The sequence below is a fragment of the Archocentrus centrarchus genome, chromosome 10 (assembly GCF_007364275.1).
Source record: "Archocentrus centrarchus isolate MPI-CPG fArcCen1 chromosome 10, fArcCen1, whole genome shotgun sequence".
Lineage (NCBI taxonomy): Eukaryota > Metazoa > Chordata > Actinopteri > Cichliformes > Cichlidae > Archocentrus > Archocentrus centrarchus.
In genome coordinates this window covers 14,926,006-14,942,363 of record NC_044355.1, presented here as the reverse complement: position 1 = coordinate 14,942,363, position 16,358 = coordinate 14,926,006, and the positions used below count along the sequence as shown (strand labels likewise).

The window sequence follows — 16,358 nt, the reverse complement described above, 5'->3', positions numbered from 1 at the left end:
TGAAGCTGCTGAATTATTAATGAGCGGAGCAGATGCCTGGGGTTGGCCAGACAAAAATAGTCAACTCCGAAAACAAGCCAGCGGTTAAAGTCGACCTTGACCGATGCTAATGAAATATATCGCGCGCTCTTATGTATTCTGCGAATTCCACCGTGCCTTTTTTAACGACTTTGTGTGATTTTATATTAAAAGTAGTTCGCAATTTTCTTGTGACGAGCTACATATTTGTCTGCTCTCGATTGGTTTCGACTTGACAGCGATGTGAAACTCCCATTGATTGATCTCCACTACACTCCCCGCTGACTAGAGAAAACACTCGATAGCGAATGCGAGAGGGGATTTAAATTAGACATATATTGTCCACCTCACTTGACGGACAAGGTAGCTGTTCGCTTTGTCATGTAGATAGGATATTCTCTATTAGCACTGCTTACCGACCAGCCTGACATTGACACAGAGCGACGCTCGCTAGCTCGTAATGTCGGCACTGTTGGACTTGTTTTCCCCTCTAGACCTCGCTTCCTGTTAGCCTTGGGCTAGCTGGAAAATCGAATTTATGCTAATGAACAAGCAGGTATAGTTAGCCGACGCAAAGGGGTGTAACTTTTCTGCTTACAGTAGGCAATCCGTTGCGATTTACTTCTAATTTATTGGCAAACTTATGCTAATAACTTTATTTTACAAGCAGCTACCGGGACAGCTGGTTTTCTTTAGTTTGCTAACGCTTTACAGCTAGCCATCTTGCCTATGTTTTGTGTTGTCGGATTGAAGTATTTTATTTGGCTGGCTTTTTTGTGGTATAGGGCAAGCTGTTATTTTCAGTTGTTTCTAAGTATAAGTGTCGGCAGTGGTCTCACTTATTTAAGACTTTAATTTCGTGGGACCACTGCTTATAAAATACTTTTGTTTAATGTGGGAAAGCCCGACCTTTCGCTGTGAAAACACAAAAGGAGAAAATTGTTAAACCGTTGTTCTAGTAACGAGGACAGCACTGATGATAATTAAGAGATAAACCCGCGTTTTGTTATACCGCATGCTGATTTAGTATTTTTTAATACTTATGGTGATAAGAAAATAAGGGGTTTTCGTCAAGTTGAGCGGAATCGATAGCAAAAGGGGGGGAAGAGTGGATGGAGTCGATGCAGATGGTGCTTGTGCGACATATGAAGGCTATGCTTACTTGAACCTGCTGCCTTCAGGTGTCTCGTTTAATTAAAACAATAGCTTTAATGCCTCAGAAAACACTCGTAGTAACAGGTGATCGTCAGAGGTAACTGGGCGGGTAGAGCGACACGGAGAAGCGGTCTGAAGAGCGAGGTACCTGCCCGTACACCACATCGTACATCCACCGCCGCCCTCGTCCTTTTCTAGCTATGGACCCCCCGAGGACTCGGTCGCGGTCTCGGTCTGGTTTCTTTCATTTTGCCATGAACGGCAGCGTTGGAAGCAACGGCAGCGGTAACTCGGTCGGTAACGGGGGTTTGGTGAACGCCAGCGGCGGAGGAGTGAACTACCCGCAGCAGAGCAACTCTAGCTGGGCGCCGCACCACGGAGGTCGTAGCTACCCGGAGAACCAGCAGCAGCACACCCAGGGGAGCTACCTGTCCGCAGGGGCGCAGCGCCATTCTTCGCACGGAGCTCACAGGCATCCTGGAGCCGGTAAGCAGGCTTAAGTAGTCGGGGCCTGCAGCCCGGCTAGATGCATGACATCTACATTACATACTCAGACAGGATAGACCCCCGAGGGATGCAGCCACATTACTAGCAGCATAAAAGGCTTGGTGCTTTCACTGCCAGCTGTTGCTTGAAAGGCCAAGCGATAGGTCGCTGTTGGGTTTGCAGTGGTCCCTTTTCTTAAGAGGTTTGGCAAGCATTTACTCATGTAAACAGGGCAAACCCAGTTCACAAACTCTGTAATGTATGCCATTGCCTGACTTTTTTTCCCAGAATCCAACTTGTATTGGCCACCAGTAGAAACAGAACACTGCAGATACGTTAAAATAATACTCTTGCAATGTGGAGATTAAGGCCTGAAACTTGTGGGTGTATAAACTTAATTGTAGCTAAAGAGGAAGGCCAATGACTTTTATTTATATATATATATATATATATATATATAATATAATAAATTTTAGAAATATAAGTTTAATATACATTTAATTTGACAGGGACTTTGGGAAGTTTTTTGGTAAAAAATTTTGCCCTGTAGAATTGTTTTTATTAAAAAAATTCAAATGTGTTTGGATTTATGCATGTCGAGCATTAAGGAAAATAGTTTATCATTGTTAATTTTGGTGGTGTTAGAGCATGTATATTTCACTCATCTCTAGGAATGGAGTGTAAAAAATAGGTCACAAACTTTGCCTTGTATGTCATTGTCAGGCTTTATTCTCAGAATACAAATGATCTTGGCCTTTAGCAGACACTTCACACTGCAGGTTTTTCTTTAGGATAATCCAAGCACAGTTGTGCTGAAGGCCTCCAGGTCACATTGTGTTACTCTTGTGAATACAATTTAACAGTATGAGGAAAGTAACACCAGGGACATTGAAATTACAGTTACCTAGAGAGAGATATTTGGCAATTAAGTTGAATTGCTTTTGACATTGAATAAAACAAATAAGTTGTTCAGACTGTAATTGTATTTGCTATAGAGCAGCAGTGCAGTTTCATTTATCAGATCAGAGACAAATGCATGAGCCCACTGGTTAAGACATCCCACATACTCTTATTCAGTTTCTGCAAGACATGTATGAGAGGAGTCTGATTAATAGAGCAGTTGGGAGCCTTGAAACAAGCCTTGTCCTTTTCTTGATAGTGATTTATTTTTAGTTTCAGTGCTGTGATGCAGACTGGCATAATACGGTTTTCCTTTATTCATCCTTAAGCCTTACTCTTCAACTTGCAGTTCAGCCTGTGTAAAGCTTGATATTGTCTCAGATTAGTCAAACATATCTTTCTTTACTTGTGAATGGCTGAATATAGTAAAGATTGATGTTATTGAGTAGAGTTGTATGGACACATTTCACTTTGTCACATCAGATCTAATTGTGTTGTCCAGTTTCCATCAAAGGTTTATTTAATTAGTAGTGTTTCCTTACCAAATTTAAACTCATCAGTAAGACAACAGAAAAACCTGTAAACCTTTTAGACAGAAGATGAAAATGTGAATGAGGCTGACATAAAAGAAAATCAAATTTGAAATTGCACCTGAGCCTTTTTTTTTTTTTTTATATATAAATTTAAATTATTATTATCTCACCACTGGCACCACTCTTTAGTGTTCAGCAAGTTTCCAGTGAAAAGTGACTGGAAACCGTCTATAAAACTAGACTGGGTTCCCTCAAAGGCAAACAAAAGTGCAATGAATGAATGAAAGCAGGCTTTTAATGGAGCCGTGTCATAATAGCAGCACTGTTGCCAAACACCCGAAATGAGCCACACATACTCTCACAGAAACGCATGCTTCTGAATTTGACAGACCACAGTGGGGTTTGAGTGAGTTTCAGTGCTATATTTCCCATCTGTGTGAGCTATATTCTTATTCCCTTTTAGCATCTGCACACGCCTCATCCTTTGTGGCAAGGGTTTGTGTGTAAAATGTGCTGTGTGTGTAAGCAAAATAACACTGTGTATATTTAACTGCATCACAGATTTCTTGTGTGCCTAGGCTTGTTTGTACATGTCACTGTATTACGCCTCTTGGCATCACTTGATTCAGTATGTGTCAGGGTTGGAGTTAGGGTTGTTAAAAATGTATCCAACCGTCTTACCTCTGGGTTTTTTTTTTTTGGTTTTTTTTTTTGGTTTTTTTTTTTTCCCCCTCATCTTTTTCTCCTCCAGTTTCAAGCATGTTGTCACTTGGTATAGCTTTAATAGCTGGCTGAGATTGCAACTCCAGATTTACGCATCTTCATCTGCAGATTATGTTTGTAAAATAGAGCGCTTCTCTAATTAGGTCCTGTCTCTCCTACATGATATTTTGAGTTTTTGAACTTTAGTAAAGAGCATGAGCAGATTGCTTTTTGATGACAGCTGATGCTCTAAGTTCACTACCCTGCCTGACTCAATTGTCTGTTGTGAAAGAAATGGTGTCAGTCTCCTCCCAGCAGCCATGCTTGAAGGGATACAAGGTCATGTCTGCTCACCAACAGAACCCGTCCAGTCAGACTCACCACCCGTTCTCCTATTTCCCCGGGATTAATCAGCATTAACCGGCCTAATTCTGCACAAAATGCATGACCATCTGAGGCCCAGAACCCTATGAGGTCTAAAGAAAAAGGGATGGTATTATGAATAAACATGTAAGCCAGTGTACTGGCCTAAATGTTGGCTAGACACTCAATCACCCATCCCTCTGTTCTCCACAGCCACTAGCGGGGCATCTTTGAGCTGTCACTATCGGCAGACTTCACATGGCTGTGGAGTGGCGTCGCAAAGACAAGAAAGGGGTAGGGGGCTGCCTTCAGATCTGTTGTTTCTGAGGAGGCAGAAAGGGCTGTCTGGATGAGAGAGGCTTACAGAGGAAGAAACAGAAAAGCATGAGGGGAGGAGCCCCCCCCCCATTTGGTGATTAAAGGTTTTTTGGGGGACTGCTTAGAGGAAACTCTTGTCAGCCAAGTTCAAGGACATCCTTCTTAAGCTGCTGAAACGTCTGTGTGCACATGTTGCTTCCAGACTGCACATGTGGACTGTTAGATAAACAGATGGGAGAGCACTGTTTTTCAGAGATTATGTTTATAGCATTAGCGCTTTATTCAATAATGTTATTTTTCTCTTTTGTTTAGTATGTCACTCAAAAAAATGCTAAATCTCAATCCTTTTTGGTGATGTTCTTTTGATCTTAGAAGAGAGATTCTTCATCACTTGTTCCTACAATGAAGTAAAAAACTCACTTAAGAGTGCATTTTCTGTGTGAAGAGTCCCAACTTGTCGCATTTTGTTTTCAGTACTCTAAAACAAGGAAAAGCACAAATCCTGACGTTTGTGAAGCTTAAATCAGTAAATGTGTGGAACGTTTGCCTAATAGGAATTTAACCTATTATCACAGTTGATGCCAGTTATTTTCCTTGTCAACCGTTTCCCTTTTTGATGGTACACTACTGAGAAAAGTGATGGCAAGTTGATGGGCAAAGTGGTCATTTGTATTTGAAGTAGGTTACATTTTCAAAGTCAACGAGATGCTCTTACGTGTTACACATACTTAATTGTGTGTGTGTGTGTGTGTGTGTGTGTGCGTGCGCGCGCACGCGCGCGCGCACGGGCTTTTCATGGAAGATCAGAGGGAGTAACTTGTCTGTGACATCTAGAGAGAAGTCCAGGGTGACATCTTCTAGAGATGACTTGCTTTCTTGTCTGCTTTTTTTTAAAGCAAGACAAAACCTAGCTGAGGACACAGCACTGTAACTGTTTGTGTAACAAGGTGTCAGATGCACATTTTTATTTTCTGTTTTTTTGCGGTTGTGCAGTCTGTAGAAATTTTTAAGCAAGAAAAGGAAAATAAAAATCAGAGACAACCTGCTGTGTGTGTGTTTTGCTGTTGGTGTATTTTTTTGTTGGCTTAGCTCACAAATGTCCATGTGTCTTGTGATGTTTTTCTCAGTCTGTCTTATCTGATTATGTTTATCTGTGCGGCCTGCAGGAGGAGTGCTACATTTTCATCCAGATAATGTGTGTGGCGAGGATCGGGACAAAGTAAGTATTGAAACATGACCATGGCCTCTTGTCCTTGCTCTTTTCCTGGTTTAAATAGAATTTGTATTTCATTGTGCTCTTTCTTATTTATCCCCCACTTATTGTTCTCTCTCTCTCTCTCTCCTTTTTTTTTTTTTTTTCCTACCAACCATTTGGTTTCCTCTCCTCCTCCACCTCTGTGTCCAGATGGAAGACAGCCCAAGCCCGAAAAGGCAGCGTCTCTCCCAGCAGTCCATGTTAGATTTAAACTCCGCCCCACCCTCTACTCCTTCATCTCCCATACGGCCCTGGGAGCTGCCTCCTAGTCGCAGACCACACCCCCACTACATGCCAGAGAGATGCCACACACCCCTTAGAAACCGTCGCAGGTTTGTGTGTGACACAAATGCATATGAACATGAACTTTATTGATAATTTGGTCATTTTCAGCCTATAAATGTAATGAATGTGACCGATTTTAAAGATTTCAAATCAAGTTTTTGAGTTCTAATTTTCTCTAACCAACATTTAAAAACCTTAAAGGTGTCTATTGAATAATGACATGAAACAAACTAAAACAAATATTCAGGAATTGTGACCACAACATAATTGCTCTTCTTAGAATTTATTAGTGTATGTTAATATTTATGTTCTGATAAGAGCCTTAAAACTGTTAGTTGTTGTAGCAGCAGCAGGGATATTGGTGTCTGTGTTCTGTGTAAATGTGAATGGAACACTTTTGAATGTTTTTCATCTTCTCATATTTTCTAGTATAATTAAATTGTGATGATCAAGTGTGTTAAATTGGGTAGGTCTTTTGAAGGGTTGGAAAAACAAAATACTTGAATGTATTACGGTATCAAATACACTGCAGATTGCAATGCATCACAGCAAACTGCTAAGATTTGTGAATTTCCACGGGTTACAGCGTGTTTGGCTGTTAGTTTGTATGGATTTTAGAGTTGATTTGAATACCTGAATGAAACATTTCATTTCAAAAAGCTTAACTTGAGTGCTATGCACTTGTTGAATGGTTCTGAAACTTATTTGATTAAACATATTAAGAATTAAAGTTTTAGTCAGGAATTTAAGCATCTTGCTATAGGTGGCTTATCAGATATATTTCATGATGCAAATGTCAGCATAACTCCTTCTGCCTCTTCTTTAGTTTTTCCTTCTTTCTTCCACCTCAGCCCTCCAATGAGACGTCAGCGTGGCCGGAGAGACCGTCTGACCCGCCACCACCACCACCATGCACACAACAACAACCATCACCACTACAACAGCAACAACAATCACCACCACCACCATCACCCCAGTGCACATCATCACCACCACCACCACCACCACCTGCACTCCCACAATGGCCCATCACCAGGCCATCAGGATGAAAACTACCGCCATCCAGCTCCTCCTCAGGGTTACCCGCCCTACAGCCAGCAGCCTCCTCGAGGGCCTGGGGCAGGGCCCGGGCCTGGGCCTGGGCCTGAAGAACGCCCTGGGTACCATCCCCCAAATCCCTCCCCAAGGCCTCTTCACCAGTCTCCAAACCTGTCTCCCAGGCTGATGCACCCTGCAGCCCATCCACAGCACCCACACGCCCACCCTTCCCAGCAACAGAGTAGTGTGGTGCTGGACCTTCATGAGCAGGTGGGTTCAAAGCAGATGACGTGGCCTTTGTTTGAGGAGAGGGAAAAAAAAAAATCTGACTTGCGGTTTATAACTGAATCATCTTGTATGCTTTTGTCTTCAATTTATTCTGCTCAAGATTGAGAGATAACATGCAAATAACTTTATAAGATACAAATAAGTCAGTGTGAAAATTAAAGCCTAGCACTTGTGGGTGTAAAAACTTATTTGCGTCTGTATATGATGACTAATAATTATATATTGTTTTGATCATGCTGGTAAAAGGTTAATGGTTAATACAGGTTTGTCTATTAGCATGTCTGGCTTGTATTTTTTTTTTTTTCCCCCATTAGGGTGCAATTTTGGAAAATACACTTTTTTTTTTTTTTTTTGAATTGGTAGGAGTGCAGGAAAGTTTTTTGGCAAAGTGGAAAATTTGGCCCTGGTGCCAGGGCTGCCCTTACAACTGCAGTCAACCTGCATTTTCACTGCTTTTGTTCATAATTTTTATGGACAGTATTTCTAGGCGTAGCCAAGTGGCGGAAGGTTTCCGTGAAAGTGAAGCTGACGATTTACCAGTCAGTCTACGTTGTCATCCTCACCTAAGGTCATGAGCTTTGGGTAGTGACTGAAAGAACGAGATTGTGGATACAAGCAGCAGAAGTGAGCTTCCTTTGAAGCCCTTAGAGAGAGGGTAAGAAGTGCAGTTATTTGGGAGGGACTCAGAGAAGAGCTGCTACTTCTCCACATCGAAAGAAGCCAGTTGAGGTGGTTTGGGCATCTGACTAGGATACCTTGTGTGCGCATCTTGGGTGAGGTGTTCCGGGCATGTCCTACCAGGAGGAGGCCCCAGGACAGAAAAGAGTTTACTCAAAAAGAGAAAAAAATGGAAGGACCAGTTTTCATCTGCGTGAAAAAGAGTGTATGCAGCTATTTCTCTTTATGAAGATCTCTGGTTTATCATCAGCTTGACATGTGCGCCGGAACAGATATAAATCTGTGGGGCCCTGATGTATTCAGTTTTCAAAAGGTTTTATTTACAATCTAGACAGTGTGGATTAAGTTTACTAACTCCAGATCTTCAGCTTTAAATCAAAGTCTACAGCCATAAAGTTGTAAACCTTTTCTTGCTGATCTCCATATTTAGGGTTCAGCTCCAGTCTCGTATCCTGTGACTCCACCGGGAGCACCACCAGGCCTGCCACCTCGCTCTGCCCCACAGCAGATCCCAGCATGCTCTGTGGTCTTCAGTGGTCAGCACTATCCTGTTTGCAGTGTCCCCCCTCCTGTGAGTGTGCTTGGTTTTCTTTAAAGTGCTCGTGTTATTTTTTGGGGGTTTTCTGAAAATTATTTTTAGTCCCCTTTATATGTGCATGTCAAAGGTTTTGTAAAGTTACCAAAATCCACTCCTGATGGAGTTATTCTTTTCCAAAGAGAGCCCTGCTGCTATACTTCCTTAAATATGTTGTTTGTACTCCCTGTTACTTACCTGTCACTATCTAATACTTTGACTTAATGTCTGCCTAATGGCTAGTTAATACCTTGAAATTTCATAAATCCAACTCACTCTAAATCAGGGGACTGTGCTCGGTGCCTGCAATATGCATACTATCTGCATATAGCCACATCCCCATTTCTCTATATAAGGAAACAAGTTTATCTTGACGTGAAGTGCAAAGAACTGTGACAGTGTTGTAGGAGAGAATCCTGCACAGCTAAGGCAAAAAAGAGATAAAATCAGACTGTAGAAACTTAAACAATTGCATCTGAGGACAAAAATGGCACAACTTTACAAAGTGTTTCCAAGGGAGTATCAATCGATCAGAAATAAGGAACATGTGATCTGTTACCCCAAGATGGGGCAATGAAAAGAGAAAAGACCCCCCCCCCCCCCCCCAAAACGAAACAAAAAACAAAAAAAAAACCCCAGCTTCTCCAGCATCTGTGGGATACTGCCAAGAAATTAGACTAAAAAAGATGAAATCCAACAATGTAAGAAGTCATTGTTAATGACAGATAAGCTAATTTACCATAAGATGAGATGAGGAATACTAGAATATGTTTGAATTAAAAGTTTGAAACCTACAGCTTTCCCTTTTAGTATTTTATTTTCTTTACATGCAATTAAATAAAAAAATGTAATTCTGAGCATTTTATGGCTTCTGGTGATTTGAAAAACTGTAAATAATGAACAAAAGATGTTGTAGTAATCATTTTAAAGACCCAACACAGCCAGGCCTTTATTTGTTTGTACTCATGGTCAGAGGCGCTTCTAAATTTGTTTGTAAAGTACACACAAATTCATATACAAAAATATTAATAAATCACTGATTTGTTTGTAAAACATTCATATGCATGGTTTGCACACAGGTTTGTACATACATTGTTCCAGAAGTCTTGTTTTTTTTTTTTTTCTCTTTCAGAATCAACTTTGCAAACCTAAGCAGTGCTTCCATGTTCTTTTTAGAGAGAAGTGTCTTTCTGCTTGCAACCCTTCCAAACAAGCCATACTTGTTCAGTCTTTTTACTTTAATTGTACTGTCATGAACTTTAACATTTAACACCATCTGACGCCTGTAGTCTGAAATGTAGCTCGTGGGTATTTTGCAGTTTTTCTAAGCATTGCATAGTCTGACCTCGGAATGAATGTCAGTTAAGTAACATTTAACGTCCACTTCTGTGACAATTGTGGCATTTTGTTAACACACATCCGAATGCTCCAGACCGACAAACTGCCAAAACTTCTGTTTTTAGAGAGCTGTCAGTTAATCGAGTGCATTTGATTAGCAGCAGCTGGCAGCTACTTACCTGTTTAATTGTTATGGATGCAGTAAAGGTGTACTTAGGCTTTACAGGACTTTATACAGTGAAAAAAAAACTTTGTTTCATATGACTGTATTTCATGAAGAAAAATACATATTTTTTTTTTTTAACATTAAAGCAGGTTAGCCTAATCTAGTAGAGCTCTCAAAAGGTGTGAGAATAATATGGACACATATTCAAACCGTGTTAGTTAAATGGTTGCTTCATGTTCTTATGTTATTTTTATTTATTTGAGAAATCCTTTTTTTCAACATAACTTAATAAATGAAACCTGTGTCTCTGCTAGGTTCTTCAGACCTGTTCTGTGCAACACTTACCCATGCCCTACCCATTCCCATCACTGTTGTCCAGTGATCCAGCCTTCCTGCTCCCCCCACCTCATCTCACCCATACTCCCACACACCTTTCTCACCATCCACCTCATTTGCCACAGCCTGGACAGTTTGGACCATATCCAGCACAGCAGGCACGATCGGTGAGTGTGAAACCTTTTGATAACTTGGTATCAAATGCAGCTTTTGTGAGTATTCATTGCATTTTTAAAGAACGTTTTTCTCTCCTTTATTGTTATTTATTTAAAGTGTCACAGCTAAATAGATGATGCATATTTTAAACATTGGAGTTGAAGGAATTTGTAGCATTCTTCTTGAGCTGCCACATGGAAATGGTGCCAGTTTTAATAGTAAATGAAGTTATGTACTGAAACTGTGGTATGACGGCTCTTTTGTGCACATTTTGTCTTTGTGTGGCTTTAATCTATTACTTTTATTTAATTTATATTGGCTGCATATTGAAGCAGCTGCCAGTTAACTGATTACAAAGCATTTTCATTGAGAATTACATTGTTTTATTTGGAATTCAACAATATTTTATTCTCTTTTCTTTTTTCTTCTTTTTAGAGCACTTGCTCATTTGCTTGATATTTTAAAGGTTGAAACTTTCTTCCTTTGTGCTATTCCTGCTTTTTAATTACATTTCTTATTGAGTGGTTAAATTGGTCCTATTGTTACTACTGGAAATATCCCGGGCAGTAACATGTACTTGTTTTGATTGAACATTTTGCCCCTTTGTCTCCCCAGCCATTACAGAGGATAGAGAATGATGTGGAGCTACTTGGAGAGCATTTGTCTTTGGGTGCTGGGCTTCACTATCCTCCTGCCACCCACCCTGCACTCACTCCACACTCCACACAACTCCACTTTCTCTCCCATGACCCCCTGCCACAGGAATTCTTTGGAGTGGTGAGCATTTATAATAGTTTTTAAAATATGTGTATTGCTATAAAAAAAGTAAAGCTCTACAAATCATCTGACCTGTATTTGTTGTCTATTGTCACGTAGTCCTATCCAAACTTCATTCCTCGGCGTCTCCCGGGGCGACGGTACCGCGCACAGCAGCTGCCACCTTCACCTTATCACCCCAGCCTCCTGCCTTACTTCCTGTAAGTACATCAGGAAATGAAGTTACTTGGAGAATAGTGTGTGTGTGTGTGTGTGTGTGTGTGTATATATATATATATATATATATATATATATATATATATATATATATATATATATATATATATATATATATATATATATATATATATATATATATATATATATATATATATATTAGATAACTTGATATTTATTGCTGGAATGTGATGAATTTTTAGGATGTTATTGATAAATACGTTAATTATGCTGTGTGTCTAAAAGAACAGAAGAAGAAATCCCCTGTCCACATCCACAAGGTAAAACTGAAGTAATAATCTCAAGAACTGATATTCAGTTTTTGTTGAAACTCTCGTAAAAGACACTTGAGAATGGTGGAAAATCTCCTTGAGGGTAAGGAATTTCCAAGAGGCCTTGCCACTACAAACATTAGTTTTATTTATTTTTTGGAAAGCAAAGAATTCAGTGAGTGCTGAATTGATCTTCTTCCTCTTACCTAAACGTGCACACCCTGATCACCTAATGACTTTTCACCCAAACTGTGATCAAGGTCAAGGTTTTTGTTGGCACTTCTCCATTTCCACACGCAGATAATACTGATTCTCATTAGGTTGTACTATATAGTCAACTAGTTACAAGAAAAATGTCTAACTTTCTGTCTTTACTTCACACATTACATTAACCTGTGTATTGTGATGAATCATGAGCTGAATGAGCCACTATGTTATTGATGTTTGTTAAATCTCTGTCCTATAGATCAATGCTGCCAGTCCAGCCTACAGGTCCTGCAATCAGTCTAGAGCTGGATGTAGATGATGGTGAAGTGGAAAATTATGAGGTTTGTTCTTACTCTCCTGTATTATTTGTTTGTTTCTTTGGGGTTGAAGACTCATTCTTCTGTTGTCGCTGATGTTTTCTCCCAAAGGCCCTCCTGAATCTCGCTGAGCGCTTGGGAGAGGCTAAACTCCGAGGACTGACCAAGGGGGACATAGAACAGCTTCCTTCTTATCGATTTAATCCAAATAACCATCAGTCTGAACAAACACTGTAAGTATTGCCTAGGAGAATTATTTTCAGTTTATTATTTTAGTTTTTCAGCTAGTCAGAGTTGAGGATTTCATTTTGGACTTCTGTTGATAATAGACTATCAGTTACAGGCTTTGTACGTTTTATACAGGTTTCTTTTTTCTTTTTATATATATAAAAACGTACAAAGCCTGTAACTGATAGTCTATTATCAACAAACTGAAAAGCTGTCTGTCATTTCAGACATTTATAATTGCAATCAACTTGCATGTTGTAAGAATACCATTTAGTAAAACTGTAAATGCTGTAGACACCCTCAGTTACCAGCCCCTTTAAAGCTGCCTGAATGCACTGTCTGTCACGTGGAAAGTGTGTTATACAGGTTTCTTGTTTTGCTGCACTTTGCATGCTAATACATGTCCAATTGCAGGTGTGTGGTATGTATGAGTGATTTTGAATCCCGTCAACTGCTAAGAGTTTTGCCCTGCAGTCATGAGTTCCATGGAAAGTGTGTCGACAAGTGGCTGAGGGTAAGTGTATCCAGCATGCAGCCCACCAGCTGACACTCATCTCTGCTGTACACATACATTTTGAGTTCAGCCAAGGCTTATTGCGTATTGATTGGTAATAGATTCACATCCCTGCTCGCACGGGGCATTAACATCAATGTAAGTGACCCACTCTAGATGGAGATCTAAGTCCACCCAAGACACTTTAAGGGAAGATGTGATCACCCAAACCACATTCTGAAGTGGTCTTTGCCACATATGGTCACTGTTTTGAAATGAGCATGCAAATATGCCTGAGGCCTCTTTAAAAGACTACCTTCTCACTGGTGATCTTTGCATAACCACAACTTAGGTGCTCATTTGTTGGTTCTCAAATTAGGTAGTGTTTGTAAATGGTAATTTATGAGTGTGTCAAACATCATAGGTGATCTGGTTTGCCAGGAATATGTCAAAGAATAAATTGAGTTTAATATTGTATTGAATTCTTCTTCTAGCTTTAATTTCTGGCAAACTAGTGTTGAAAATTGCATTGCTTTGGTCTGTGCACAGAGAAATGATATACATAATTTTTTTGCATCTGAAGCATGAAAGTGAGAGCCGCTCACAAGTTGTCACTTGAGATAGATGTGGTGATGGATTCTAATGGCAGGTGTAAATTGGAGCTTTCCAAATGTAATAACATCACTCATGATCATGTGTGAACAGGGCAAATGTCACCCAGCAAAGTGTTACATAACATACGTGGAAAAACTATTTCAAGTTGTTGAAAGGTATAAACCCACTCTGTCCAAGCACTATTAATATTAATATACAGTCACACCTCTTAATTATAGAAGTCTAGTGAGAATCTCACTCTTCAAGAGATCTGATAAATGACAAAAGCAAACCTCAGTCCAGATGTGTTGAAATGCTTCTAAATTCACCTCATGGTATTTATCTATGTAAGCGCACTAACCCCAGGACACTACTATCAGAAGATGCAGCAGACTTCAATGCTAAATTAAGCTCTTTCATACCAAGTTCTTGCTAATCTTGCCAGTCTTATGATTTAGAGGCATGAGGCATTGCACAAAGCCTCAGTCTGAATTGGGGTAGAATGATTACACATTGAATATCTAAGTTAACAATGTTAAAATCAGTGTCACGACTGGAAAATAAGGACCATCTCTCCAGCCTAATTTGCTGTTTTATCCCTCAGGCCAACAGGACGTGCCCTATTTGTCGAGCAGATGCCTCAGAGGTCCAGAGAGACTCGGAGTGACCACACGAGGGAGCCAGACACTCCTTAATGTCTGTCAGACATGTTCAGCACTGCCTACTCCCAGTGTATTGATGCAAAAGTGCGTGCTCACACACACAGACACACACACACTCGCACCATAACCTTATAAGTTTGTGCAGCAGTCTGTTCTCCTTTGTTCTTTTCATTCTTTGCCAAAAATGTTGCAGCTCTCGTACATCTGTCATTTTTCATTGGATGACATCCTCTCGCACTTTTCTCTCATGCAGATGCACATAAGTCCTCCAGTTTCTCCCGCTGTAGTGTTTTTGTGTGTGTGTATACACATGCATGCACCACAATTGTGCAAGCATTATTGGGCCCACTCTTTAATGCAGGGCTGTGGTATATGTGTGTGTGTGTGTGTGTGTGTATGTGTGAGAGAGAGATTTTTTTTTTTTTTTTTTTAGATGTCCTAAAGTATGTCTGAGTATTCTGTTGACAAGTGAAACGATATGAGAGTTTTTGCTCTCATGTGTGACTGACTTTACTTCCTGTTTGTACGTTTATGCACTGTCTGTATGCATACTGTGTGTATGTATGTTATAGACTTAAACCTTCTCTAGTTTGACACTAAGGGTCCATGCTGCCACAATAGTTCTCGGTTGCCTATTTGTTCAGTACATTATTATTATTATTATTCTTCATCTGTTTTATAAGTGATCATTTTCCTGCCTTGCGGTTACCTCATCATTCCGGTTTTGATCATCTTTCATTAAAAGTGCTTCACAGCACTACTTTGAAATTAAGCACATGTATTTTTCTTTTCCTTTTTTTTTTTTTTTTCCTTAGCAAAAATAAGTTTGTCTGTGACTTTGCAGTGGCACATGTTACATATATATATATATATATATATATAAATCTATATATATACTGTATAAATCTATGAATATCTGTATACCAAATAAAAAGCTTGATATGAACTTTTTAAATTAGTATTTTGTATATTCTTCCCCCCCCCCTTTTACTGAATATATTCAGGGAAACATCATGTTTGGTTGGGCTGGATTTCTGAACATGAAACTGCAGACTGCTGATGTGGATGACTCTTCTTTCCAGATATTTTTCAGAAGGTGTAACAGCTTTCAGGTGACCACTGGGTGGTGTTACTGCTCTTTGAAACTATTCTTACTCCCCCATCTTCTGACCTTGTTATTTTAATGTCCCCCTCATGGAAACCATATGCAGAACTATTGCAAAATTATGTAGTAGCAACTAGTTCACATTGCAGATTGTTTGTTGGGTCTTTGCTGTTTTGGTTATTTTTCACAAGGTAGTAACCCTAAATTATGTTCTCTCTGGGTAATGACTACATTGGGTTTTTGGTTCAAAATGGCAAGACAGCCAACCTACACACAACCGTCACACTGTTATACCTCTCACTGTACACTCACACTTGTCACAGTCATTTTTAGAACAAATTATAATTACTGAAGTTAAAATGGTAAACCTTTATTCAGTATTTAAGAAATATGATGAAATGGCATAGCAGAAAAATTAGTTGGTTGAATAATAAACTGAGGTAATAAGTGCAGTATCTAGAACTGTGTATGAATCTGAGAACAAATGTCTCATCAAATAATGGCAACAGTGGAGAATTTAATCTAATGGGACAGTTCCTTCACTTTAAATCTTGTGGTGTTGAAGTAAATGTCTGCTTGAAGTTTGAGCACTGACAGGGAAGAAGTGTACACCATGTTTCCAGGAACAGGCCTATTATTATTATTATTATTATTATTATTATGTTTTTGTTGATTACAGAACACAAACTGCTGCTGTTCATACTGAAATTTAAATGCAAAAGCTGAGCATCACTTCTAGTCTTTGCAGTACAAAGCTACATTTTTGCTTGCATGAAGCTTCTTTAACAGAACAGAAATATTTTATTCAGAAGAGCTACTGTTGAAATTTTTTTTTTGTTACTTTTGATATTTGCCATTTATTAGTTGATGGCAGATGTACACAGTCCAACACAAATCA

At 39.6% G+C, this 16,358-nt stretch overlaps 1 protein-coding gene across 2 annotated transcripts; it reads left to right on the top strand.

Moving 5' to 3' along the window:
- The first annotated feature begins 258 nt into the window (after positions 1 to 258).
- Positions 259 to 15,193, top strand: LOC115787373 (E3 ubiquitin-protein ligase RNF38-like). 2 transcript variants are annotated; one of them, XM_030740054.1, is made up of 12 exons: positions 260 to 1,659; positions 5,642 to 5,694; positions 5,881 to 6,062; positions 6,867 to 7,323; positions 8,450 to 8,590; positions 10,412 to 10,600; positions 11,205 to 11,366; positions 11,466 to 11,566; positions 12,321 to 12,402; positions 12,490 to 12,611; positions 13,021 to 13,120; positions 14,298 to 15,190. In XM_030740054.1, the coding sequence occupies exons 1-12, from the start codon at positions 1,374 to 1,376 to the stop codon at positions 14,358 to 14,360; spliced, it is 1,938 nt and encodes a 645-aa protein (XP_030595914.1). In that variant the 5' UTR covers positions 260 to 1,373; the 3' UTR covers positions 14,361 to 15,190. The 2 variants fall into 2 exon arrangements, with proteins under 2 accessions (XP_030595915.1, XP_030595914.1); XM_030740055.1 differs by lacking the exon at positions 8,450 to 8,590 and having other exon boundaries at positions 259 to 1,659; positions 14,298 to 15,193.
- The last annotated feature ends 1,165 nt before the right edge of the window (positions 15,194 to 16,358 follow it).